Raw genomic sequence first — 27,392 nt, forward strand, 5'->3', positions numbered from 1 at the left:
GCTTTTTTGCTCAGATTTAAAAACATGTTATTCTGCTAGTTAACTAGTTTTTTCAGTAAAAGTTCTATAATATATAATCTCTAGGCTGATTTCATCAGCTTCAAAGGCCTCCCATTTATCTATTTTTAATTGACAAATTTACCTATTGTAATTGACCTGTGTGTAATTACAAGTAAGCTGGTACAGAAGGAACAGTATTAGATTAAAACTGAAGTTTGTTGAAATAAAGGTGTAAATTCAATTGCTCTTTATCTATTGAATATTTTTATGCATAGGCAGTGAGTTTATCAGGCATTAGGAACATAAAGAAGAATACGATAATCCTATCTCTGAAGTTTACTCCTTCAGAACATTTCCAAAGTCAGTGTTAGTATTTATACCCTTATAATTAATTACTTGTTCATATTTAACCTTAATTTCCAGTTAAAATACATTAAAATATATACATGTGTGAAATTTTCCTTAATTTTCTATCCTTTGTAGATGGAATGTTGGTACTAATTGTTGCTAGATATACTTGTAGAAATTCTCTGTGATGACCTTTCTTACTAATCTGTTCATTACTGTTAAGTCATAATTTCCTTGTGGCAGTATAACTGTTTCTATGGAAACAATATTCATTGCCTCCCAAAGAGCAAGAACATTTTAATTTTTAAAGAACCTGAAGTTTGGTGATAGTACTAGGGAGAAAGCATATGATTAAGAGACAACAAAAATATGTTAATTTACATCAGGTTTAATGGTTTCAAAATTTCTGATTTGAATAAGTAACAGCCTTACTTTAAGTGCTGTTAAAAAAAATGTATCTTCTGAATAGTCAGTCCTAGTTATTTTGTTTTTACACTTTAATTGTATCTTTTTTTAAATATTTCACTTGAAATAGCTAAATAAAGAAGTGAAATTTTTTCTTTACTTTACCATGTCATATTTTTAAAATATGGGGTTTTTAAAAATACATTTTTATTGTGAAATATAGCATATACAGTAAACATAACAGTGATAACTTTCAAAGTATGATTTAACAAGTAGTTAGAGAGCAAATTTCAAAGAATGTTATGGGTTACAGTTCCACAATTCAATTTCAGTTATTTTCTTATTGTGAAATATATATATACAGAAAGGTGATAACTTTTAAAGTACAATTTAATGAGAAGCTATAGAGCAAATTTCAGAGAATATTATGGATTATAGTTCTACCATTTCAGTTATTTCCTTCTAGCATTCTAATACCCTAGCATCTAAAAAAAATTTATTTAAATATGCAGTATTTGTAATCCTTTATTAAATCCTATCTTGTTTGTTGCTACCCCTTTCTCTTGTTTAATCACTTTCTCGATATTCAGGGGTGTCTAGGCAGTGACCATCCTAACATGTTCATATTGAAAATGTGTGTAGACATGGAGAAAGGGGCTGCATCTGGTTGATGTTCATAAACAGGCTGTTGCCTCTGGGTTTTAGGACTTGTCTGGCATAGTAACACTCCGGGGAAACTTTTATAGAATCTCAGATAAGGACCTAGGTATTTAGGGACTACTGATGGTTAGGGCTTAGCATACTGTGGCCATTGGGGATATCCAGCTGGAGCTCGCATAAGAGTAACCTCCAGGATAGCCTCTCATCTCTGTTTGAAATCTCTTAGGCACTGTAACCTTATCTTGTTACCTTTCTTTTCTTGTTTTTGGTCAAAAAGGCATAAAGTATGGTTTTAAAGGGTGCTTCCTACATTATTTTAAAGCAGTATTGGTTTGATTCTGTTTAAAAGTTCATCCATTCTGGGAAGATGGCTTCATTAAAAAAAAAAGGAATCTTATATCACTATTAAAATAATATACAACCTCTTCATATCCAGGTAATCTGCTTCTCTAGAGAGCTGCAAAATTTCTATTGACACTCCTCAAAATACATCAAATTGTGATAATTTTAAAATGTTACATAATTTGCTTTGAGGTAGTCAGTACTTCCACTTATCTTCATTCTCCGTTAACCACTTTAACTAATTTTCATAAGTATGTATGAAGTATTTAAGGTTTTGATTTAGCATTTACTCTGTATTTAGTATGTTGGGAATTTACCAAATATAATGAGGGCCAGAGACAGTGTAATGTGTTCTTGCCAAAGAATTACAAGTGATTCCAGATTTGAGGAAAGTTGATTAAGAAGTTCATGGAATGTTTCAAAAACAATGAAAAATGATAGGCATTTGAATGTAATATGTAAAATTAAAAAAATTCAGTTGAAGAATTTATAGACTTTAAAAAATTTTGTTTTGTTTACATACATTCTTCAAATTATGTGTTCATATTTTCTTTGCCCTTTGTCTAGTGACTGTTGGTCTTTTCCATTAATTTGTTTTATTTGGTTTGGTTTGGTTTGATTTAGTTATAGGATAGTCAGTATGTGAATGCATTCTTGTTTAAGACTGGATTTTTTGACCTTTTCTTACGGATTTGTAGATTATTAATCTTTTGTTAGCTTATGTAGAATATAAACTTTTGCTAGTGTGTATAGAGTATATATATTCTAGTATATAACATAGAACTTGAGTTAATTTTTGTATGTGCTTTCAAATATGGGCTGAGGTTCTTGGGCATTTGTGTGTGTGTGTGTGTGTGTGTGTGTGTGTGAGCGTGCGCACTTGCATATGGGTGTGCCACTTGTTTCTTCACCATCTCTTGGCACCTTTGTCAAAGATCATTTGACCATATATATGTGCGTCTATTTCTTAGCTATTCTGTTCCACTGATATATATGCCTACCTTTTGCTAATACCATACCATCTTGATCACTATAAATTTATAGTCAGTCTTGAAACCAGATAGTGTGACTCTTCAAACTTTGTTCTCTTTCAAAATTGTTCTGACTAGCCTAGGTCCTTTGTTTTTCCATATAAATTTTTAGATTCATCTTGTGTATTCCTATGAATAAGATGGCTAGATTTTTGATTAGGATTGCATTGAATCTATAGCTCAATTTGGAGAGAACTGATCTTAACAATACTGCGTCTTCCAATCCATGAACAAAGTATCTCTCCATTTACTTAGGTCATTCTTGATCTCTCCCATCAATGTTTTATAATTTTCACTGTATACATTATGCACATATTTTGTTAGATTTATCCCTAACTATTTTATGGATTTTGATGGTATTTAATGATACCTTTCAAAAAAAGTTCAATTTTTTTAATGTCCATTACTAGTATATAGAAATACAGTGTACTGTTTATCTTGTGACCTTGCAAAAGTCACTTTTGAGATCCAGTAGCTTTTTTTGTACATTCTTTGGGATTTTCTACATAAACAATTGTGTTTTCTTTGAAAAAAAGATAGGCTTTTTTCTTCTCGATGTGTGTGCTTTTTATTTCTTTTACTTGCCTTATTGGATTAGGACCTCCAAGACAACAATGAATATTTAGAGAGCATATATCCTTGCCTTGTTCCCATCTTAAGAAGAATGCATTTAGTCTTTCACTATTAAGTATATTAGCCAAAATGTAAATGTCATTTATCATGTTAAGGAAGTTTCCTTCTAATTCTGGTTCATTGAAGTTCTTTATCATGAATAGAAAATGGAATTTTGTCAAATGCTTTTCTTGAATTTTTTGAGATTATTGTATGGTTTGTTTTTTTAAAAAGCCATTGATGTACTGAGTTACATTGATTGTTTTTTTAAATGTGGAACCAACCGTGCATTTCTTGGTCATGTATTTTCCTTTTTGTGGATTGCTGGATTTGATTCACTAATATTTTGTTGAGAATTTTTATGTCTATGTTCATTAGGGATATTGATCTGTAGTTTTCTTGTAATATCTTTGGTTTGATAGTACTATAATACTGTCCTCATAAATAAGTTGGGAATTCATCTTCCTCTTCAATTTTTTAAGAATTTGTTTATAAGTAGTTTTATTTCTTTCTTAATGTTTGGTAAAATTTGCCAGTTAAGCCATCTGGGTCTGAAGTAGTCTGTTGGAAAGTATGGAACTATGAATTCAATTTCTTTAATAGATGTAGGGTGATTCAGGCTATCCATTTCTTTTGAGTGAGATTTGATAATTTGTGTTTTTCAAGTAATTTATTTCACATAAGTTGTCAATTCTATTGCAATGTATTTGTTCATAAAGTTCCTTTTTATTCTTTTAATGAGCTGTGGGAGCTGTACTGATGGCCCTTTTTTCAATCCTGATATTGATAATCCATGTCTTTTCTCTTTTTTCCCTTGATTAGTCCTGTCTAGAGGTTTATCAATTTCATTGATTCTTTTAAAGAACAAGCTTTTAGCTTTATTGTTTGTCTCTATTGTTTGTCTGTTTTCAATTTTATTGATTTCTGCTCTTTATTATTTCCTTCTGCTTACTTTGCATTCTATTTGTTCATTTTTAGTTTCTTAACGTACAATCTCAGATTGATTCAAACTATTTTTTAATAAAAAATATTAATCCTATAAATTTATTTCAAAGCAGTATTTTAGCTACATCCCCCAATCTTTTATTTCTTATGTATTCATTTTCATTCAAATAAAAATATTTTCTAATTTCCCTTGTAACATCATCTTCAACGTTGAAATGAGTTGTTTCAAATATTTTGGAATTTTTGAGCTCTCTGTAATTAATTTCTGGTTTAATTTTTTGGGGGTCAGAGAATATATTTCTTACAGTTTCATTTCTTTTAAGTTTGTTAAACTTCATTTTCTGGCCCAAAATGTGGTCTGTTTTGGTGAATGTTCAATATGTATTTGAAAAGAATGGGTATTCTTCCGTTGTTCTGTGGAGTGTTTTAAATGTCAATTAGGTCAAGTTGGTTACTAGTCCTGTTCAGATTTATACCCTTACTGGTTTTCTATGTGTTTTCTTTTGATTACTGAGAAGCAGTTTTGAAGTCTCCAATTATCACTGTGTATGTGTTTATTCTTTCAATTCTAGTAGATTTTGCTTCACATATTTTGAAGAATTGTTAGGTACATACACATTTAAGATTGTTCCATGTTCTTTGTGGACTGACCACATTATTATGCAAGGCTGCTCTATATATGATTATCAAGACAGCTCTTCCACCTTTTTTTTTTTTAGTTAGTATTTTCATGGTATATTCTTTTCTATTCTTTTACTATTAACTTTTCTATGCTTTTATACTTAAAGTGTGTCTCTTGACAGCAAGTAATTGGGTCTTGCTTCCCCATACCCTCCATCTAATCTGGTAATGTCTGCCTTTTAATTGGGATATCTATCCTATTTATATTTAATTCAGTTATTGATATAACTGGATTTAAATCTACTATCTTACTAGATGTTTTCTATTTGTCTCTTTGTTCTTTGTTTCCTTCCCCCTTCCTTTCTTCTTTTGGACTGAATATTTTTTATTATTCTTTTGTATCCCTACTATTGACTTACTAGCTGTATCTTTTACAAAGGTTATGTTAGTTATCGCCCAAGGTTTTCAATTAACATCTTTTTTTTTTTTAATCATCATTTTATTGAGATATATTCACATACCACGCAGTCATACAAAACAAATCGTACTTTCAATTGTTTACAGTACCATTACATAGTTGTACATTCATCACCGAAATCAATCCCTGACACCTTCATTAGTACACACACAAAAATAACAAGAATAATAATTAGAGTGAAAAAGAGCAATTGAAGTAAAAAAGAACACTGGGTACCTTTGTCTGTTTGTTTCCTTCCCCTATTTTTCTTTTTTTTTTTTTTTTTTTTAATCATCATTTTATTGAGATATATTCACATACCACGCAGTCATACAAAACAAATTGTACTTTCGATTGTTTACAGTACCATTACATAGTTGTACATTCATCACCTAAATCAATCCCTGACACCTTCATTAGCACACACACAAAAATAACAAGAATAATAATTAGAGTGAAAAAGAGCAATTGAAGTAAAAAAGAACACTGGGTACCTTTGTCTGTTTGTTTCCTTCCCCTACTTTTCTACACATCCATCCATAAACTAGACAAAGTGGAGTGTGGTCCTTATGGCTTTCCCAATCCCATTGTCACCCCTCATAAGCTACATTTTTATACAACTGTCTTCGAGATTCATGGGTTCTGGGTTGTAGTTTGATAGTTTCAGGTATCCACCACCAGCTACCCCAATTCTTTAGAACCTAAAAAGGGTTGTCTAAAGTGTGCGTAAGAGTGCCCACCACAGTGACCTCGCGGCTCGTTTTGGAATCTCTCTGCCACTGAAGCTTATTTCATTTCCTTTCACATCCCCCTTTTGGTCAAGAAGATGTTCTCCGTCCCACGATGCCGGGTCTACATTCCTCCCCGGGAGTCATATTCCACGTTGCCAGGGAGATTCACTCCCCTGGGTGTCTGATCCCACGTAGGGGGGAGGGCAGTGATTTCACCTTTCAAGTTGGCTTAGCCAGAGAGAGAGGGCCACATCTGAGCAACAAAGAGGCATTCAGGAGGAGACTCTTAGGCACAAATATAGGGAGGCCTAGCCTCTCCTTTGCAGCAACCGTCTTCCCAAGGGTAAAACTTATGATAGAGGGCTCAACCCATCAAACCACCAGTCCCCTATGTCTGTGGTCGTGTTAGCAACCATGGAGGTGGGGTAGGCGAATACCCCTGCATTCTCCACAGGCTCCTCAAGGGGGCACTACATCTTTTTTTTTTTCCTTGTTTTTCTTTCTTTCTTTTTTTTTTTTAACTTTCCCTTCTTTTTTAAATCAACTGTATGAAAAAAAAAGTTAAAAAGAAAACAAACATACAGTAAAAGAACATTTCAAAGAGACCATAACAAGGGAGTAAGAAAAAGACAACTAACCTAAGATAACTGCTTAACTTCCAACATGTTCCTACTTTACCCCAAGAAAGTTACCTAATATAGCAACATTTCTGTGAACTTGCTCCTACTATATCCATCAGAAATTCACAGACCATAGTCATTCCTGGGCATCCCCAGAATGCTAAATAGCTTATCTGTTCTTCTTGGATTATTGTTCCCCCTTCCTTAATTGCTCTCTATTGCTAGTTCCCCTACATTCTACATTATAAGCCATTTGTTTTACATTTTTCAAAGTTCACATTAGTGGTAGGATATAATATTTCTCTTTTTGTGCCTGGCTTATTTCGCTCAGCATTATGTCTTCAAGGTTCATCCATGTTGTCATATGTTTCACGAGATCGTTCCTTCTTACTGCCGCGTAGTATTCCATCGTGTGTGTATACCACATTTTATTTATCCACTCATCTGTTGAAGGACATTTGGGTTGTTTCCATCTTTTGGCAATTGTGAATAATGCTGCTGTGAACATTGGCGTGCAGATATCTGTTCGTGTCACTGCTTTCCGATCTTCTGGGTATATACTGAGAAGTGCAATCGCTGGATCGAATGGTAGCTCTATATCTAGTTTTCTAAGGAACTGCCAGACTGACTTCCAGAGTGGCTGAACCATTATACAGTCCCACCAACAATGAATAAGAGTTCCAATTTCTCCACATCTCCTCCAGCATTTGTAGTTTCCTGTTTGTTTAATGGCAGCCATTCTAACCGGTATTAGATGGTATCTCATTGTGGTCTTAATTTGCATCTCTCTAATAGCTAGTGAAGCTGAACATTTTTTTCATGTGTTTCTTGGCCATTTGTATTTCCTCTTCAGAGAACTGTCTTTTCATATCTTTTGCCCATTTTATAATTGGGCTGTCTGTACTATTGTCATTGAGTTGTAGGATTTCTTTGTATATGCAAGATATCAGTCTTTTGTCAGATACATGGTTTCCAAAAATTTTTTCCCATTGAGTTGGCTGCCTCTTTACCTTTTTGAGAAATTCCTTTGAGGTGCAGAAACTTCTAAGCTTGAGGAGTTCCCATTTATCTATTTTCTCTTTTGTTGCTTGTGCTTTGGGTGTAAAGTCTAGGAAGTGGCCGCCTAATACAAAGTCTTGAAGATGTTTTCCTACATTATCTTCTAGGAGTTTTATGGTACTTTCTTTTATATTGAGATCTTTGGTCCATTTTGAGTTAATTTTTGTGTAGGGGGTGAGGTAGGGTCCTCTTTCATTCTTTTGGATATGGATATCCAACTCTCCCAGCCCCATTTGTTGAAAAGACCATTATGTCTCAGTTCAGTGACTTTGGGGACCTTATCAAAGATCAGTCGGCCATAGATCTCAGGGTCTATCTCTGAATTCTCAATTCGATTCCATTGATCTATATGTCTATCTTTGTGCCAGTACCATGCTGTTTTGGCAACTGTGGCTTTATAATAAGCTTCAAAGTCAGGGAGTGTAAGTCCTCCCACTTCGTTTTTCTTTTTTAGAGTGTCTTTAGCAATTCGAGGCATCTTCCCTTTCCAAATAAATTTGATAACTAGCTTTTCCAAGTCTGCAAAGTAGGTTGTTGGAATTTTGATTGGGATTGCATTGAATGTGTAGATGAGTTTGGGTAGAATTGACATCTTAATGACATTTAGCCTTCCTATCCATGAACATGGAATATTTTTCCATCTTTTAAGGTCCCCTTCTATTTCTTTTAGTAGAGTTATGTAGTTTTCTTTGTATAGGTCTTTTACATCTTTGGTTAAGTTTATTCCTAGGTACTTGATTTTTTTAGTTGCTATTGAAAATGGTATCTATTTCTTGAGTGTCTCTTCAGTTTGTTCATTTCTAGCATATAGAAACATTACTGACTTATGTGCATTAATCTTGTATCCCGCTACTTTGCTAAATTTGTTTATTAGCTCTAGTAGCTGTATCGTCGATTTCTCAGGGTTTTCTAGATATAAGATCATATCATCTGCAAACAATGACAGTTTTACTTCTTCTTTTCCAATTTGGATGCCTTTTATTTCTTTGTCCTGCCGGATTGCCCTTGCTAGCACTTCCAGCACAATGTTGAATAACAGTGGTGACAGCGGGCATCCTTGTCTTGTTCCTGATCTGAGAGGGAAGGCTTTCAGTCTCTCACCATTGAGTACTATGCTGGCTGTGGGTTTTTCATATATGCTCTTTGTCATGTTGAGGAAGTTTCCTTCAATTCCTACCTTTTGAAGTGTTTTTATCAAAAAGGGATGTTGGATTTTGTCAAATGCTTTTTCAGCATCTATTGAGATGATCAATTGATTTTTCCCTTTCGAGTTTTTAATGTGTTGTAATACATTGATTGTTTTTCTTATGTTGAACCATCCTTGCATGCCTGGAATGAACCCCACTTGGTCATGGTGTATGATTTTTTTAATGTGTCTTTGGATTCGATTTGCAAGTATTTTGTTGAGGATTTTTGCATCTATATTCATTACGGAGATTGGCCGGTAGTTTTCCTTTTTTGTAGCATCTTTGCCTGGTTTTGATATTAGATTGATGTTAGCTTCATAAAATGAGTTAGGTAGTGTTCCATTTTTTTCAATGTTTTGAAAGAGTTTGAGTAAGATTGGTGTCAGTTCTTTCTGGAAAGTTTGGTAGAATTCCCCTGTGAAGCCATCTGGCCCTGGGCATTTATTTGTGGGAAGATTTTTGATGACTGACTGGATCTCTTTGCTTGTGATGGGTTGGTTGAGGTCTTCTATTTCTTCTCTGGTCAGTCTAGGTTGTTCATATGTTTCCAGGAAATTGTCCATTTCTTCTACATTATCCAGTTTGTTGCCATACAGTTGTTCATAATATCCTCTTATAATTTTTTAAATTTCTTCAGGATCTGCAGTTATGTCACCTTTTTCATTCATTATTTTGTTTATATGGGTCTTCTCTCTTTTTGATTTTGTCAGTCTAGCTAGGGGCTTGTCAATCTTGTTAATCTTCTCAAAGAACCAACTTTTGGTGATATTTATCCTCTCTATTGTTTTTTTGTTCTCTATGTCATTTATTTCTGCTTTAATCCTTGTTATTTCTTTTCTTGTACTTGGTTTAGGATTGGTTTGCTGTTCATTTTCTAGCTTCTTCAGTTGATCCATTAGTTCTTTGATTTTGGCTCTTTTTTCCTTTTTAATATATGTGTTTAGTGCTATAAATTTCCCCCTTAGCACTGCTTTTGCTGCATCCCATAGGTTTGGTATGTTGTGTTCTCATTTTCATTCGTCTCTATATATTTAGCAATTTCTCTTGCTATTTCTTCTTTAACCCACCGATTGTTTAGGAGTGTGTTGTTTAACCTCCAGGTATTTGTGAATTTTCTAAGTCTCTGATGGTTATTGACTTCTAATTGTATTCCATTGTGGTCAGAGAATGTGCTTTGAATAATTTCAATCTTTTTAAATTTATTGAGGCTTGTTTTATGTCCCAGCATATGATCTCTTCTGGAGAAAGTTCCATGAGCACTAGAAAAGTATGTGTATCCTGGTGATTTGGGATGTAATGTCCTGTATATGTCTGTTAAATCTAATTCATTTATCAGATTGTTTAGGTTTTCAATTTCCTTATTGGTCTTCTGTCTGGTTGATCTATCTATAGGAGAGAGTGATGTGTTGAAGTCTCCCACAATTATTGTGGAAACATCAATTGCTTCCTTTAGTTTTGCCAGTGTTTCTCTCATGTATTTTGTGGCACCTTGATTGGGTGCATAGACATTTATGATTGTTGTTTCTTCTTGTTGAATTGCCCCTTTTATTAGTATGTAGTGGCCTTCTTTGTCTCTCAAAACATCCCTGCATTTAGTCTATTTTATCTGAGATGAATATCGCTACACCTGCTTTCTTTTGGCTGTGGCTTGCATGAAATATTTTTTTCCATCCTTTCACTTTCAGTTTCTTTGTGTCCCTGTGTCTAAGATGAGTCTCTTGTATGCAACATATTGATGGTTCATTTTTTTTGATCCATTCTGCAAATCTATATCTTTTAATTGGGGAGTTTAATCCATTTACATTCAATGTTATAACTGTGAAGGCATTTCTTGAATCAGCCATCTTATCCTTTGGTTTATGTTTGTCATATTTTTCCCCTCTCTCTATTAATATTTTTTATTGTACCCATACCGAATCTCTTTAGTACTGAACCTTTCTCCAAGTCTCTCTGTCCTGTCTTTGTTTCTCTGTCTGTAGGGCTCCCTTTAGTATCTCCAGTAGGGCAGGTCTCTTGTTAGCAAATTCTCTCAGCATTTGTTTGTCTGTGAAAAATTTAAGCTCTCCCTCAAATTTGAAGGAGAGCTTTGCTGGATAAAGTATTCTTGGTTGGATATTCCTCTCACTCAGACTTTTAAATATATCGTGCCACTGCCTTCTTGCCTCCATGGTGGCTGCTGAGTAGTCACTACTTAGTCTTATGCTGTTTCCTTTGTATGTGGTGAATTGCTTTTCTCTTGCTGCTTTCAGAACTTGCTCCTTCTCTTCTGTGTTTGACAGTATGATCAGTATATGTCTCGGAGTGGGTTTATTTGGATTTATTCTATTTGGAGTTCGCTGAGCATTTATGATTTGTGTATTTATGTTGTTTAGAAGATTTGGGAAGTTTTCCCCAACAATTTCTTTGAATACTCTTCCTAGACCTTTACCCTTTTCTTCCCCTTCTGGGACACCAATGAGTCTTATATTCGGACGTTTCATATTATCTATCATATCCCTGAGGTCCATTTCGAGTTTTTCAATTTTTTTCCCCATTCTCTCTTTTATGCTTTCATTTTCCATTCTGTCATCTTCCAGGTCACTGATTCGTTGTTCAACTTCCTCTAGTCTTGTACTATGAGTGTCCAGAATCTTTTTAATTTGGTCAACAGTTTCTTTAATTTCCATAAGATCATCCACTTTTTTATTTAGTCTTGCAATGTCTTCTTTATGCTCTTCTAGAGTCTTCTTGATTTCCTTTATATCCCGTACTATGGTCTCATTGTTCATCTTTAGTTCTTTGAGTTGCTGCTCTAGGTGCTGTGTCTCTTCTGGTCTTTTGATTTGGGTGCTTGGGCTTGGGTTATCCATATCGTCTGTTTTTTTCATATGCTTTATAATTTTCTGTTGTTTTTGGCCTCGTGGCATTTGCTGAACTTGATAGGGTTCTTTTAGGGTTTGTAGACCTATTGAAGTCCTTATCTCTAATTTATCAGATCTACAGCTTCGTGGAGTACACTTTCTCTAACTAATCAGCAGGTGGTGTGCACGAGCCACCTGTTCTCCACAAGCCAGTTCTCCCCTGCTTAGCCTTTTTGGTGAGTGGGGGAGTGAGTCTTGTGGGGCCCAATTGGTGTACCAAGCTTGCGTGTGTAGTTGGTGTTGCCTGCCCTGTATGTGAGGCGTGTTTCTGGGCAGTCGGGGAGGGGGGGTGGTCCTAACAATCAAATCTCCCTGATGATCCTAGAGTTTTAAAGCTGCTGCAATAGTCTAATCCTTCAGTTCAGTCCTGCCACAGTTTGTCTCTGCCACTGACCCACAAGTCCTTGGTATTGGCGTATGGCTCCTGAGACTTGCAAGTGGGCCCCTCTTCCAGGCCGTGCACCCCGGGTCCTCTGTTGAGGGATGACTGTGCTATGTCACAGGTGAGTGCCGTCCCCCCAGGGCAGTTCTGGGCTGCTGGGCTGTGTAGGGAGGCTCCCAGTCTGCTCAAATGATGGCTGAATGGGGCTTTGTTTATTCACACTGCTCCACCTTCCCAACTCTGGGGCAATCAGCTGAGGTTGCAGGGAAGGCTAATGTCCACGCCCAGTTTTGTGGTGTGTGCCTGTTATTTGAAGCACTTCCGTCACACTGGGTTCTCTGGGGCAGCTCTGGGCTATGGGGCTGGCGATGGGCAGGAGTGTTTCCTGTCCACCAGGATGGTGGCTGTGAGCGGACACCCCCCTTTTCTTGGGAAGTTGTGGTGTTTAGTGAATTTTCTCAGCCACTGGATTATTGCCTTTTGTCTCAGAGCTCTCTTAGTTCTGCTCTTGACTTGACGTGCCCAAACTGCAATTCTTTGAAGCTTTCTGTATTGGGCTTCTTAGAGTAATTGTTTTAGAAAAAGAAAAAAGGATTAAAAAAAAAAAAAAAAATAAAAGGGCCCTCCTCAGAGATCTAATGGGTTATTGAAATGCTAATAGACAAAGCAACCAGGGCCATTAAGGAAAGGTCCACAGGGCAGAGAGATCAGCTTTTCTTTGGGATTTGCATATGCGCCTCAAGGCCTGAGCTCCGCCCTTCCCCTTTCTGTGTTCACCAGAACTCCAAAAATCCTCTGCTTTTATTTTGGAGTTTTTCGTGTTGTTTTTTTTTTTCTATGCCTGTCTCCTCTCTGCTGGGCTGGCAGCTCTCAGATTCTCTGGTGTCTGGTCTCAGTCTATCTATGGTTGGAGTATGGATCAGTAGAATGAGTTTCCGATAAGGGCTGCCACTGCAGTTCTCCCTTGTCCTTCCCGGAGCTGGCAGCCCCTCCTCCCACGGGACTGAGCCTGGCAGGGAGGGGCGCGGGTCCCCTGGCCGCAAAAACTTACAGATTTCGCTGATCTCAGCAGTTTGACATTTTCATGAGTGTTGTATGAAGTATGCCCAAAGACAGATTGCTCTGTGGTGTCCAGTCCACGCAGTTCCTGGCTTTCTACCTACTTTCCTGGAGGAGTAACTAAAACTTACAGCTCACCAGTCTGCCCTCAATTAACATCTTTAACTTTATCATAGCCTACCTTTAAATAATAGTGTCCAATTTCACATATAGCATAAGAACCCTATACTCCCAATTTTCCCCTCCAATCCTTTGTGATATTATTTCATACACTTTCCTTTTCTGTGTTATCAATTCCACTATACCTTGTTACTCTTTTTGTTTTAGGCAAACAGTTATCTTTTGGAATAATTAAAAACAAACAAAAAAAATGTACCTTCATCTTTGCCATTTCCAGGGTTCTCCATTTCTTTGCGTAGATTCATGTTTCCATCTAATCTCATACTCCTATTACCTAAAGAATGTCCTTTAAAATATCTTGTAGAATAGATCTTAGAGCAGTGAGTTCCCTTAGCTTTTGTTGACTGAAAAGGTATTTTTACACCATAATTTTTGAAAGATGTTTTTGCTAGGTTTGCAATCTTTTTTGTTTTCTTTTGCAGTATGTTAAAGATGCCACTCTCCTTTCTTCTGGCCTGTATGTTTTCTGATGAAAAGTCTGCTGTAATTCCTCTATATGATATCTTCTTTTCTCTGGCTGCCTTAACAATCTTTCATTTATCTTTGTCAGCAGTTTTATATATTTAAGTGTGTTAGTATCTGCATGTATGTTTTGGCATATAACTTGTTTGGAGTTCTCTGAGTTTCCAATTGGAAAATTTTTGTTAATTATCTGTTCTAATATTTCTGTGCTCCATTCTCTCTCTTCTGCTTCTGGGACTCCAAATATCTGCCCTTAGACCATTTGATGGACATTAACTATTTGATTACATAGCTCTTGGATGCTCCTTTCTTTTCACTCTGTTTCTCTTTTTGATTCAGTTTGAATGATTTCTATTGACCTATATTCAAGTTCACTGATTTTTTTTTCCTTAGCTGCGCTGAGTCTACTGATGACCCTGTCCAGGAAATTCTTCATCTCTGATACCATGTTTTTTGCTTCTAGCCTTTCATTTGACTTTCTTATATTTTCCGATTCTGTGCTGAAATTTCCCATTTGTTCATCCTTGCTGGCTATCTTTTCTGCTACATTCTTTAACATATATATCATAGTTATTTTAGATTGATAGTTTCAACATCTGAGCCATCTCTGAGTCTGAGTCTATTGATAATTTTATCTTTTGACAAAGTGTTACTTTATTCTTGCTTTTTAAATAATTTGCTAGACTTCATAGGTAAAACAGCAAAGATTCAGGTAAAAAGTATTTACACCTAGAAATGGGCACACCTTTTCTTTTAGACTGTTTGGGATTTGCTTTGAACTAGTTAGGAATTGAGCTGGATCTGGGTTTTGTTGTTTCTTTCATTACTTTCAGTGCACCACAGGCATTATATTCCTTTAGAGGTAAGCTAATGTTATCTTATACATAAGGCTGGGACCAGAGTTCTAGAGGGTTTGTGTCAGTGATTTGGTCCATCCTTAGCTTTCAGCCTTTCTGGCATATATGTGTTTCCTAGAGAGTCTCTCTGTACTGTTACCATGCTCACAGTGGCACTGTGCTCTTACTTATTATTCAGTGTTATGCTGGCGCTAGGCACGGTGGGGGAAGACTTTTCATACTGATATAGCCTTAATTTTAGGCTAGTCTTAGTTACTGGCTTCATGGTTGTGGCTTTCTTTGAATTTCTGTTCTCCCATGTTACAGCCAAACTGTATTTCATATCTGTGTATGTCTTAGGTGAGATTTTCCTGTTTCCTCTCTCCTCATTAGTAGCAGATCTCTGCTTGCCAGCTGTATAGGATCCTGGGCCCAGGAAAGATCTTGTCCCTCTCCCTGTGGTATAGAGTTATTTATTCAACTCTTCCACTAGCCTCAATGGGAATTTGCCTGTGCCTGGTGGCTGCAGGGTATGCTGTCCCTTCTCTGGCTTAAGGTTTTTGTTTCCTAGAAGAAAGGGCACAGTGAAATGGACTGTGCTTGGTTCCTTTCCCCTCTAGTTACAGATTATCTCTTTCAGGGCTTGCTTTGGTTTGCTAAAGCTGACTAAATGCAATATACCAGAAATGGACTGGCTTTTAACAATGGGGATTTATTAACTTACAAATTTACAGTTCTAAGGCCATGAAAATATCCAAAGGAAGAAAGGCATCAACAGGATGATACCTTCTCTAAAGCAAGGCTGCTGACATCTGGGACACTCTGTTACATGGGAAGCACATGGCCAACATCTGCTGGTCCTTTGCTCCCAGGTTTTGTTGCTTTCAGCTTCTGGTACCAGTGGCTTCCACTCTGAGCTTCTGCGGGTCCTCTCTTAGCTTTTCTGGGGATTTTCTCTCTGAGCTTTTCTTAATTTCATCTCTTAGCTTCTGTATGTGTTTTGTCTTCTTATAAAGGACTCCAGTAAGCAGATTAAGACCCACCTTGAATGAGGTGGGTCACATCTCAATTGAAATAACCTAATCAAAATGTCTCATCTACAATTGGTCTGTACCCACAGGAATGGATTAAAAGAACATGGCCTTTTCTGGGGTACATAACAGCTTCCAGCCTACCACAGGGCTCCTGAACCCTTTCTTGTGATTACCTGTAAAAAGAGATTGCAAGTGAATAGGGACTCCCCATGTGTCTGGGGCATTCAGGTATTCCAGACTAACACTTAGCCTGCACTTGACCTTAAATAATTCTTTAAAATTTCTTCTTACTGCCTTGTATGGCAGTGTCTTCTTCTATTGTTCTGCTATAAATTAGCAATTATGCATGTCCAGTCTTTTCTTGAAGAAGCTTATCATTCTTTGAAATTCAGGTTACTTGGTTGAATTACAACCTCTTTGATGGCCTCAAGAAAAGTTATGGCTTTGTTGTCTTTATGATTTGTTCATGATTTTCCTCATTGTTATTTATCTTTTTCTTACTGATTTGTAAGCATCTTCATATATTATGGAAGTTAATCCTGTAACTCTTATGTATATTATATTTTCTCCCAGTGTTCATCTGGTCATGTAAATGGTAACATGCATTAAGAATATTTATTTTTTTAACAAATGGATAAGCAGTTGTCCCATTACCACTTACTAAATAGGTCATTTTCCCCCCTCCTGGGTGAAAAGCAATGTATATCATTATTTTTTCATATGTGCATTTGTTATTGCTCATTGATCTATTGTCTGTTTTTAATTCCTGCCTAATCAGCATATACTTTTTAAATTATAGTAGCTTATAGTAAGGTTCAAATTCTGGTAGAGCAAGTACTCTTTTATTAGTTTCTTTAAAAAAATATTTAGCTCTTTTTATGCTTCTCAAATTTCACAAATAAAAATCCTGTGATGTTTTTCTTCATTTTTATGTGCATTTATAGATTATTTTGGAGACCATAGACATTTTTGGCATAGCAAACCTTTTCATTCAAGTATACATCCTGCAGGTTCTCCATTTATTTAGATCTTTCATATCCTTAAGTATAATGTTATATTTTCCTTTTTTTCTTCTATAATTTTTCAGAATATTATTACAATCTATTCGGAGGGCTGTTTGATAAAATCAATCATTATTCCAAGAGCAAAGTTTCCTTAAGTTAGCAATGGCAATTCTGGCAATATGTCCTATATATAGTCATATATGTACAAAGGCATATGTCTAAGGATATTTCTTTTAGAATTGTTTTTATAGCAAAATATTTTCAGTAATCTAGTTATATGTAGCATGTGGTTCAAATAAATTGTGTCATACCTATATAATGGAACACTATTTTTAAATTAAAAAAGAATGGTGTAGCTCTGGAATAGCTTTTTGCACATCTACACTCACCAAGAACAAGGAAATGGTAGGATAAAATACAAAAAGAAAGAAAGGAAGGAAGAAAGGAAAGGAGGGAAGGAGGGAGGAAGGAAGGAAGGAAAGAAGGAAGGAAGGAAGGAAGGAAGGAAGGAAGGAAACTTACAACTGCTTTAAAGCATTGGACAACTGATAATTTACCCAGGGTTTGAGAAGCAAAGATCCTAAAGAGAAAGGAAGCTCTTTAAAGCTAGCCTAGTTCTGTGTGTGACAGAGAACAACTGCTAAGAGACAAAGGAGTCGGCAGAGTGTTTGACAATCTCATGGTAATAAGAAACAAAAATTAATCTTGGTAGTCATGCCTTAAGAGGCCAAGATCCTTCAGAGAAGAGACACAGAAAAGTGAGTGGTTTCACCTCTCTATATTTTTGAATATCAGCTGCTCAGGGTTAAGAAGCTAAATAAAAACAGCTGAATATCAGAGCACAGTTATCATCTGCCTCATGGACTGGAAGACAAGAATTGAATTCAGGACCTTCCAAAGAAGAGAATCTGTAGTTAATGTCCCAGGCTTCATTGGGAACCTGTGGATGCTTATCTTATGAGAGGTGGTGAAATAGATCAACAGAGTCTTGGACTGAAACCCAGCTTTGGGACAGCATAGCTCTGGAGAATTGAGGAGAACTGTCCCTACTCCTGTTGCTTTCTAGAAAGTAAGGTGTGAATCCTTGCAGGAGGAAAAGAACATCATTGAGGGCCTCCATTATATTTCATATACAAATATTGTAATTGTATATGAATATTTCACTTAGTCTTAAGACCTAGAGAAAAAAATAGAAAATGGAGACAGTTCCACAGGAGATTCAGATTTTGGAGATATCAAACCCAGACTTTACAAAGGAATAAAAAGCTTCCAAATTAGAAAAGAAGAAGTAAAAACATCTCTATTGCAGATGGTATCCTATATATAGAAAATCCAAAATAATCCACAATAAAGCTACTAGAACTAATAAACAAATCCAGCAAAATGGCTGAGTACAAGATCAATTCACAAAAATCAATGTGTTTCTATACGCTAGTGGTGAATAACTCAAAAAGGAAATCAAGAAAATAATTCCATTTACAATAGCATTTTAAAGAATAAAATATCCAAGAATAAAAATTAACCAAGGATGTGAAAGACTTGTGCTCTGAAAACTATAAAACATTGTTGAAAAAAATTAAAGAAGACCTAAATAAATGGCAAGGCATCCTGTGTTCATGGATCGGAAGACTTAATATTATTAAGACATCAAAACTACCCCAAACAATGTACAGATTCAACACACTCCTAATCAAAATTCAAGCAGCTTTTTGTTTTGTTTTGCAGAAGTGGAAGACCCATTCAAATTCATAGGGAATGACAGGGATCCCTGAATAGTCAACACAATCTTGAAAAAAGATGAACAAACTTGGAAGACTCACACATCTTGATTTCAAAACTTACTACAAAGCTACAGTAATCAAAAGAGTGTTGTAGTGTTATAAGTATGGCCATATAAATAATTGAAGTAGAATTGAGAGTTAAGAAATTAACCCATACAGCTGTGGCTAAATCATTTTCATAAGGGCGCCAAGTCCACTCAATGGGGAAAGAATAGTTTCTTTAAGAAATAGCGCTGGTAAAACTGGATATCCACATGCAAAAGAATGAAATTAGACCCCTACCTCATACTACATACACAAATTAACTCAATATGGATCAACAACCTAAATATAAGAGCGGAAACCATAAAATTCTTAGGAGAAAACTTAGGGAAAATACCTTCAGTACCTTGTATTTGACAGTGGAGTTTTAGATGTGATACCAAAAAGTATGAAGAGAAAAAAAGATAAAATAGATAAATTGGACTTCTTCAAAATTAAAAACTTTTGTGCATCAAAGGACATTATCAAGAAAGTGAATGGACAACTACAAAATGGGAGAAAATAGTTGCAAATTTTATATCTGATAAGTGTTTAATATCCAGAATATGCAAAGAACTGCTATTATTCAAGAACAAAAAGACAAAACAACCCAATTAAAACAATGTAAAAGACTGTAATTGATAACTCTCCAAAGAAGATACACAAATTGCCAATAAGCACAGGAAACGATGCTCAAGAGCATTAGTCTTCAGGTAAATGCGAATCAAAACCGCAAAGAGATACCACTTCAGATCCACTAGAAATGCTACCATTATACAAACAAAAAGTGACAAGTGTTAGAGAGGATATGGAGAAATTGCGACTGTGTACATGGCTGGTAGGAATATAAAATGGTGTAGCCATTACGGAAAACAGTTTGGAAGTTCCTCAAAAAAAGTTATGCATAGAATTACCATATGACTTGGCAATTCTGCTCCTGGGTATATTCTGTAAAGAATTGAAAGCAGGGATTCAAACAGATACTTGTACACCAGTGTTCATAACAATTCACAATAGCAAAGAGGTTGAAACAACCCAAGTTTCCATTGACAGTTGAATAGATAAATAAAATGTGGTATATGTATACAACTGGATAATATTTGGCCTGATAAAAGTGAGGTTCTGATAATATGCTGTTATATGATGAACCTTGAAAACATAATGTTACGTGAAATAAACTGGACACAAAAGGACAAATATTGTATGATTCCACTTAAATGAAATATTAAGAATAAGAAAATTAATAGAGAGAGAAAATTAGGGGTTATCAGGGATTGAGGGTGGGGGGCAAGGGAAGTAGGGAGTTATTGCTTAATAGGTATGGAGTTTCTGTTTTGGGTGATGAAAAAGTTATGTTAGTGGGTAGTAGTGATGGTAGCAGAACATTTTAAATGCTACTTATGCCATTAAATTTGAACTTAAAAATGGTTAAAATGGCTAATTGTATATTACCACATGTATGTTACTACAATAAAAAAATTAATTAGGAAAACATCAATGGGAAAACAATCAGTCATAATAGATATGGGGGACTGATTTAAAAGGCCTACCATAAGAATAACTGGAATCTCAGAGAAGTGAGCAAAAAGAGAGAATGGGACAGAAACAATATTTGAAGAAATCAATGCTGAGAACATTCCAAAACCAATGAAAGTCATCAATGTACAGATTCAAGCAACTCAGCTAATACTAAGTAGGAAAAACAAAAAATAAAGCTATACTTAGTCACATTGAAGCCAAGCTTCTGAAAATCAAAGACCAATTGTAAAAGTACCAAGAATAAGAAGACACTTTGTCATCAACGGGCTATCAATAAGAGTTATGACTGACTGCCACAAAAACTTGGAATCTAGATGAAATGGAATGATGCCCTTTAAATTACTACAAGTACCGTTATAATTAATGGTGTAATGTGTAATGCTTTTTTCCCCAAGTCAAGAATAACAGGTATATTCACCATCACCAATTATATTCAGCATTGTCTAGCATTGACAGTGCAATATGGCAAGAAAAAGAAATAAGTCATAGAGATTTGAAAGGAAGAATAAAACATTTTCACACATGACTTTACTATGTACACAGAATATCCAAATTAATCTACAAATTAATATGTGAATTTAGGAAGTACACTAGATATGAGGTCAATATTCAATAATCACTTGAATTTATATACTCTAATATTGAAAAAATGAAAATTTTAAATACCAATTACAGTAACTTTGAAAAGGCCATGTACTTTGGAATACATTTCACATAAGATGTACAGGACCTTTATGAAGAAAAGTATAAAACATTGCTGGGAGAAATAATTTTAAATCCTAACTAGATGGTAGGGTATACCATGTTTATTGGAAAACTTATTGTTAAGATGTCAGTTCTCCCCAAATTATAGTTTCAATGTAATCAAAATTAAAATCGGTAGTTCTGTGTGTCATGTATGTGTGTGTGTATTTTTTTTGAAATTGGCAAGCTGATTCTAAAACTTAAATAGAAATGCAAAGGACCTAGAATAGCCAAAGCAATCTTTAATAGGAACAAGTTTGTAGTTCTTGTAATACTAGATATCAAAACTTACCATAATAACATAGTAATTAAGACAGTGTGATATTGGCCCAAAGGTAGATTAATAAACTAATTACAGAGAAGAGAATAGGGAGTTCAGAAATGGATACCCTTTTTTAGGTCACCTAACTTACAACAAAAACACACTATGGATCAATGGTGGCTGGAGGTGATCTTTTTAGTAAATAGCATGGAACTACTGGATGTCCACATGGATAAAAAAAATTAACATTTAACTTTACCTCATCATGCACCAAAATCAATTTCTAGATGGGTTGTAGATCTAAAGGTAAAATAAAACTTCTAAAATATGGCAGAGGGGAATATCTTTGCAATGCTGAAGTAGTCAAAAGTTTCTTAAATGGCACAGAAAAAGCAATGTTCATAAAAGGACAAGGTTGATAAAAAATAATTCATTTAAAATAAGAGCTTTTGTTGAAAAGAAGCTCTCATTAGAAAAGTAAAAGTACAAACCACTCAATGAGAGAAGATATTTTCAATAAATGTATTTAATTAAAATCTCATTTCTAAAATTAAAAACCTACAAAGTAATTTTTTTAAAAAGTCAGATAATCCAGTAGGAAAATGGGTAAATGACATGAGCAGAAGAGAATAAACACATGTCCAATAAACATGAAAAGGTGCTCAAAAGAATTAGTCAGGGAAATGGAAATTAAAACCAAAACAAAGTACTGCTACAGATTTAACAAAATAGCTAAAATTAATAAAACAAAATACCAAGTACTAGGGAGAATATGGAACAAGAAGGACTTTTAATATGACTTGACGGGCATGTAATTTGGTAAAGAAACTTTGGAAAAATGGCAATATTTCCTAATTTACCCTATTTTCAAGCAGTTCCACTCCTAGGTTTATCTCCAACAGAAATGCTTATATATGTATACTAAAAGACAGTTACAAGAATGTTCTTTGCAGAGCTATTTGTAAAAGTCCCCAATTGGAAAAAAAACAGTAGAATAAATATATAAAATGTTTTATCATACAATTGACTATTCAGCAAGAAGAATGAATGATCAAAGACCTAACTAGAAGAACCAAAACTATAAAACTCCTAGAAGAAAACGTAGGGCAGCATCTCAGGACTTCTTGTTGGAGAATGGTTTTTTTAGACTTTACTCCAAAAGCAGAAGTGTTAAAAGACAAAATAGATAAATGGGGCTTCCTCAAAATTAAAAACTTGTGCATCAAACACTTTATCATGAAAGTAAATAGACAATCTACAGAATAGAAGAAAATATTTGGAAACACATATCCTATAAGAATTTAATATCCAGAATATAAAAGGAAATTCTACAACTCAACAACAAAAAGACAACCCAAGTAGCAAATGGGCAAAAGACTTGACTAGACATTTCTACAAGAAGATATACAAATGGCCAAAAAGCATAAGAAAAGATGCTCAACATCTTTAGATATTAGGGAAATGCAAATCAAAACCATGAGATATGTACCAACTAGAATGGCTACCATTTAAAAAGTGGAAAATTAAAAGTGTTGGCAAGGATGTGGAGAAATAGGAACACTCATTGTTGGTAGGAATGCAAAATGGTGCAGCCACTGTGGTAGACAGTTTGGCATTTCCTCAGAAAAAGTATAGAATTATCATATGACCTAGCAGTTCTACTTCTTGTTATATACCCAAAAGAATGGAAAGCAGGGACTTGAACATACCTTTGCACAGTGATGTTCATAGCAGCATCATTCACAATTGCCAAAAGGTGGAAGCAGCCCAAGTGTTCATCAGCTGATGAATGGATAAACAAAATGTGGTATATATTATTCAGCCTTAAAATGGAATGAAGTTTTGATACATGTGACAACATGGATTAACCTTGAAGATATGTTGAGTGAAATAAGCCAGACACAAAAGGACAAATATTGTATGCTCTCATTGATATGAAATAATTAGAATAATCAAATTCATTGAGTAAGAAACCATAGAATGGGAAGTTAATTCTAAATTGTACAGAATTTCTATTTGGGATGATGGAAAAGTTTGGGTAATGGATGGTGATGATAGTAGCACAACACTGTGAATGTAATTAACAGTACTGGATTATATATTTAAATGTGGTTAAAGAGGAAATTTTAGGTTGTATACATGTTACTAGAACAAAAAATTTTAAACAATCCATAGGACTGGACAACACAAGCACTGTACCCTAAAGTAAACCATGAATTGCACAGTTAATACTGTAGTACAGTTATAAAAAGTTCTTTCATCAGTTGAAACGTGTACCACATTAATGCAAGGTTTTAATAATAGAGTGGGATATGGGAACTCTATTTTATACATGATTTTCCTTAAAATTACAGCATCTCAAAAAAAAAAGATCAAAACAAATTGGTGGTGATGAAATTCAAAATAGTGGCTTTTTTTGGATAGTTGTTACTCAGGGGACATAAAGGAAACTTCTGGAATGGTGGCTATATTTTACTTATTTTATCTTGATAGTGATTAAACAGTCTAAATTTTTTGTGAAAATATAACTATGCTCATTAATTGTGTGGTTTCTTCAATCAAAGGTAAAATAAGAATGTGGTAGATCATTATATTACTAATATGGAAAGATCTTTAAAATATATTAGTATGTGAAAAAATCAAGGTTGCAGAATAATGTGTATCATGTGTTTCAGTTTGTATAAATTAAAATGAAGTATATGCTCAATTTTTTCCTTCGACATACAAGGAACTGTTAACTTTACTTCTGGGAAGAGGTCAGGATGGGGTTTGGATCTTTTTCTTTTTCAATTTAACTCTGTTCATACAATTTGAATTTTCAAACATTTTTGGAAATGTAATTTTGTTTTTATGTTTTAATAGTATCAATAGGAGTTGGCTGTCCAGCAGGCTGAAGGGTCAATTTTGTTTTCATCATTATACTTTCACAAAGATTATACAATGTTATTGTTATAAATATTAAGAAATATTATTAAAATTCAAGTGTCTTGAGAATTCCTTTATATTTCAGGTTTCTAACTCAGAATATTTTTTGAACTCATATATTTAATCTTTATTCAGTAACAGAAATATTAACCCCCAAATACAAGAGTTGTCACAATTTTTTATTGTGACATGAATGATAAAAACATATAGACACTTCACTAAAAAAGATACATGAATGATAAATAAGCACATGAAAGGATGCTCAACATCGTTAGTCAGGGAAATACAAATTATAATCCTAATGAGGTACTACTGCTCACCCATTAGAATGGATAACAAAGATTGGCAATAACAAGTGCTAGCAAGATTGTAGAGAAATGAACCTTCATGCATTGCTAGTGGAAATATAAAATAGTATAGCCAGTGTGGAAAATAATGTGGCAGTTTCTTAAAAAGTTAAATATACCCTTAACCTTACAACTTAGCAACTTGACTTCTCGGTATCCACTCAGAAGGAATGAAAAACATTTCCATACACACAAAGAACTTGTATATGAATATGTATAACAGTGTTATGCATAGTAGTCAAAGGATGGAAACAATTCAAATGTCTATCAACTGATAAACAAAATATGGTGTATCCACAGAATAGACTACTACTCATCAGTAAAGAGGAACAAATGACTAATAAATGTAACTATATTAAGGAACCTGAAAAACATAATGATAAGTGGAAAAAGACAGATACATATTGTTTGATTCCATTTATATGAAATCCTAGAAAAAGCAAAATTATAGAGTTGGAAAGATCATTGGTTGCTTGTGACTGGCCATTGGAGCAGAAATTGACAGAAATGGGCACAATGGCAGTTTTGGGGGTGATAGAATTATTCTAAAACTGGATTGTCATTGTTGTCACACAATTGTATAAATTGTATACTTAAAATGGATGAGTTTTGTGGTATGTGCAGTATACTACAATGCAGCTATTATAAACAAAAAATGTATAACTTTTTTTTTTGTTTGTTTTTTTCCTGGCTAGGTAATTATCTGCAAGAAACTTTCTGAAAAGCTGATAGAATTACCACTGCTGGCCTCTTGGTACCAGAGGATTCAGGAAGTTCCAAGAGTGAAAACAGCAGCTTCTAAGTGTGGGATCCGTTTTCTTCATTTATCAGAGTTGCTGACCCCCTCAAATGAGCAGCATCCAAACTTAAGTGAGGTCCCAGGTGTAGAGGAGCAAAATGATCCTTCATTTATAGGAGGACCAAGACCAACCATGACCAAGTTAATGGTAATTAATTTGTTTCATTAAAGTTTTCCTTGAAAAATTGCATGTGTTAACCTTGGTGCACATTCTACTTCAAATTGTAATCATTTGTTAACATTTTTGTTATCAATTTTATTAGTGGCTATCAATTTTTCTGATAGGTATTTGCAGTTGTGTGAAGTATAACAAATTGAACATTTATAATACTATGTATCTTTGGAGCCACATAAGTCACAATATAGTCTTCAAAAATTTTTTAAAAAATTTTCTCAAAGCTTTTTAAAATCAAGTTATTGACCAATGTAGTACCATACCTGGTCAAGTGTATTGTTTTCACCTAATGTTTTTCTGTTGCAAAGTTTTTGCCTCAGTCTTTTTTATTTTAAGATGATAATTTGAAGTTAAGGAAAAGTGAAAATGAATAAGTTAGTTTACTTTCTGAGGTTTTATCTAAATGGTTGTGTAATTCTTTAAATTTTGTTTTTCTTTTATTCTTTATTATGTAATAAGAATTCTTGTTATATAATAAGAACACATATGACTCGTTTTTCCCTCTTTGGGCCATAGTTTGTTTCTAATAGTACAATTATAGAAGTTTCCCTACCACTCAAAACTATTTACCTTGGGACTAATTGAAGATATATTTGAATTGAGGAGCATTCATGAAGTGACTTGAGCTACTCATTTGAATTTCACTAGAAAAATGTTAATTATATTTCCCTATTTAGGTTGGGTGGGGTTTTTTTCTGTAGTTGACAGAAAGCTTGTTGATTTGGAAAAACACAAGATTTCCACTGTGACACGAGACCCTTGCCTCTTTAGCTAAGCTCAGTTAGCTAGTCATAAAGTTAAAACATCATTTTCTAGTTGATTTTAAAAGTTGGCAAGGCAGTGTCTAAAGTTTTAATCAGATGACTACACTGTACAGGGATCTTTGATTCACCACCTGGGTTTTTTAAATAAATTATTGCCAGGAGAGTAATTTGCTTCATATTAAAATGATAATTTTTACAATTTTACTGATCCAAAATGTGTGTTTTTGATTTATACTTATACAGAGACTTTAAAGAAAAGTTGGTAATTCAGATTTTTCTACATGTGCTATTCCAACTGAAGGAAAGGGCAAAAAAATGACATTAGGAAAGAGATTTGCATTTTATACATTAAAATATTTATAAACAAAGAGGGGTATGCAAAAATTAAATTCAGGAGAAGTTAATAACAGTTGTAAATATAAGCCCATTTGTATTAATGTGAAAAATATAATGTGAATCCTAAATTTTTAACTTAAAGGGATGTGTTGGTTCAGGTCCTCCAAGAAACAGACTCCAACCAAGATGAAATGAGACATGCAAGAGGTTTATTAAGTAAAACCCCTATAAAGGAAAATGGGGAGGGAACCAGAGGAAGCTGGGAGTCTTAAGAGTGTGATGCAAATTTGACCCCTGTGGGTGAAAGGGAAAAGGAAGGAAGGTTGGGTAAGAAAAGATTTAGACTACAGTACAGTTCTAAGAAAGTTTTGCCTAGGCCAATGGGGAGTCCTTGAGCCCGCATCAGCTATCAGAGGAGTTTTATGTTTGTCAGTAGTGGTCTGCCTTAGTGTCCTTGCACTCTCAGTCAACTGGCTTATCAGTGAGATGAATTTACTTAGCAGCCACGATCCATCTTTTGCATCACCAGATCTCCTTCTCCACACAGGTGTTGAGTATAGCTTCTTCATGGTCTGCGGAAAATGGGGAGGGAGCCAAAGGAGTCTGGAAGAGCCATCAGACCACAGTGTAGTCCTAACCCTTATGGAGAAAAGAGGAAAGGAAGGAAAGTTGGATAGGAAAAGTTTTGAACTGCAATGCAGTTTAAACTCTGAGACAGAGTTTGTCAAAGCTAATGGACAGAGCTCAAGCCAAAGCTGTGCATAAGAGAATTCATGTGTCTCCCTGCAGCAGGCTTGCCTTAGTATCCCTGCCATCCTGCCACT

At 34.7% G+C, this 27,392-nt stretch overlaps 1 protein-coding gene across 1 annotated transcript in view; it reads left to right on the plus strand.

The window, feature by feature from the left end:
* GSTCD (glutathione S-transferase C-terminal domain containing) overlaps nt 1–27,392 on the plus strand; it is a 186,450-nt gene that overhangs the window by 18,644 nt on the left and 140,414 nt on the right. The window contains exon 4 of the mRNA XM_037830384.1: nt 25,190–25,441. Within this exon, the coding sequence (XP_037686312.1) occupies nt 25,190–25,441 (252 nt within the window). The remainder of the gene's footprint in view (nt 1–25,189; nt 25,442–27,392) is intronic.

The sequence above is a fragment of the Choloepus didactylus genome, chromosome 3, assembly GCF_015220235.1.
Source record: "Choloepus didactylus isolate mChoDid1 chromosome 3, mChoDid1.pri, whole genome shotgun sequence".
NCBI lineage: Eukaryota > Metazoa > Chordata > Mammalia > Pilosa > Megalonychidae > Choloepus > Choloepus didactylus.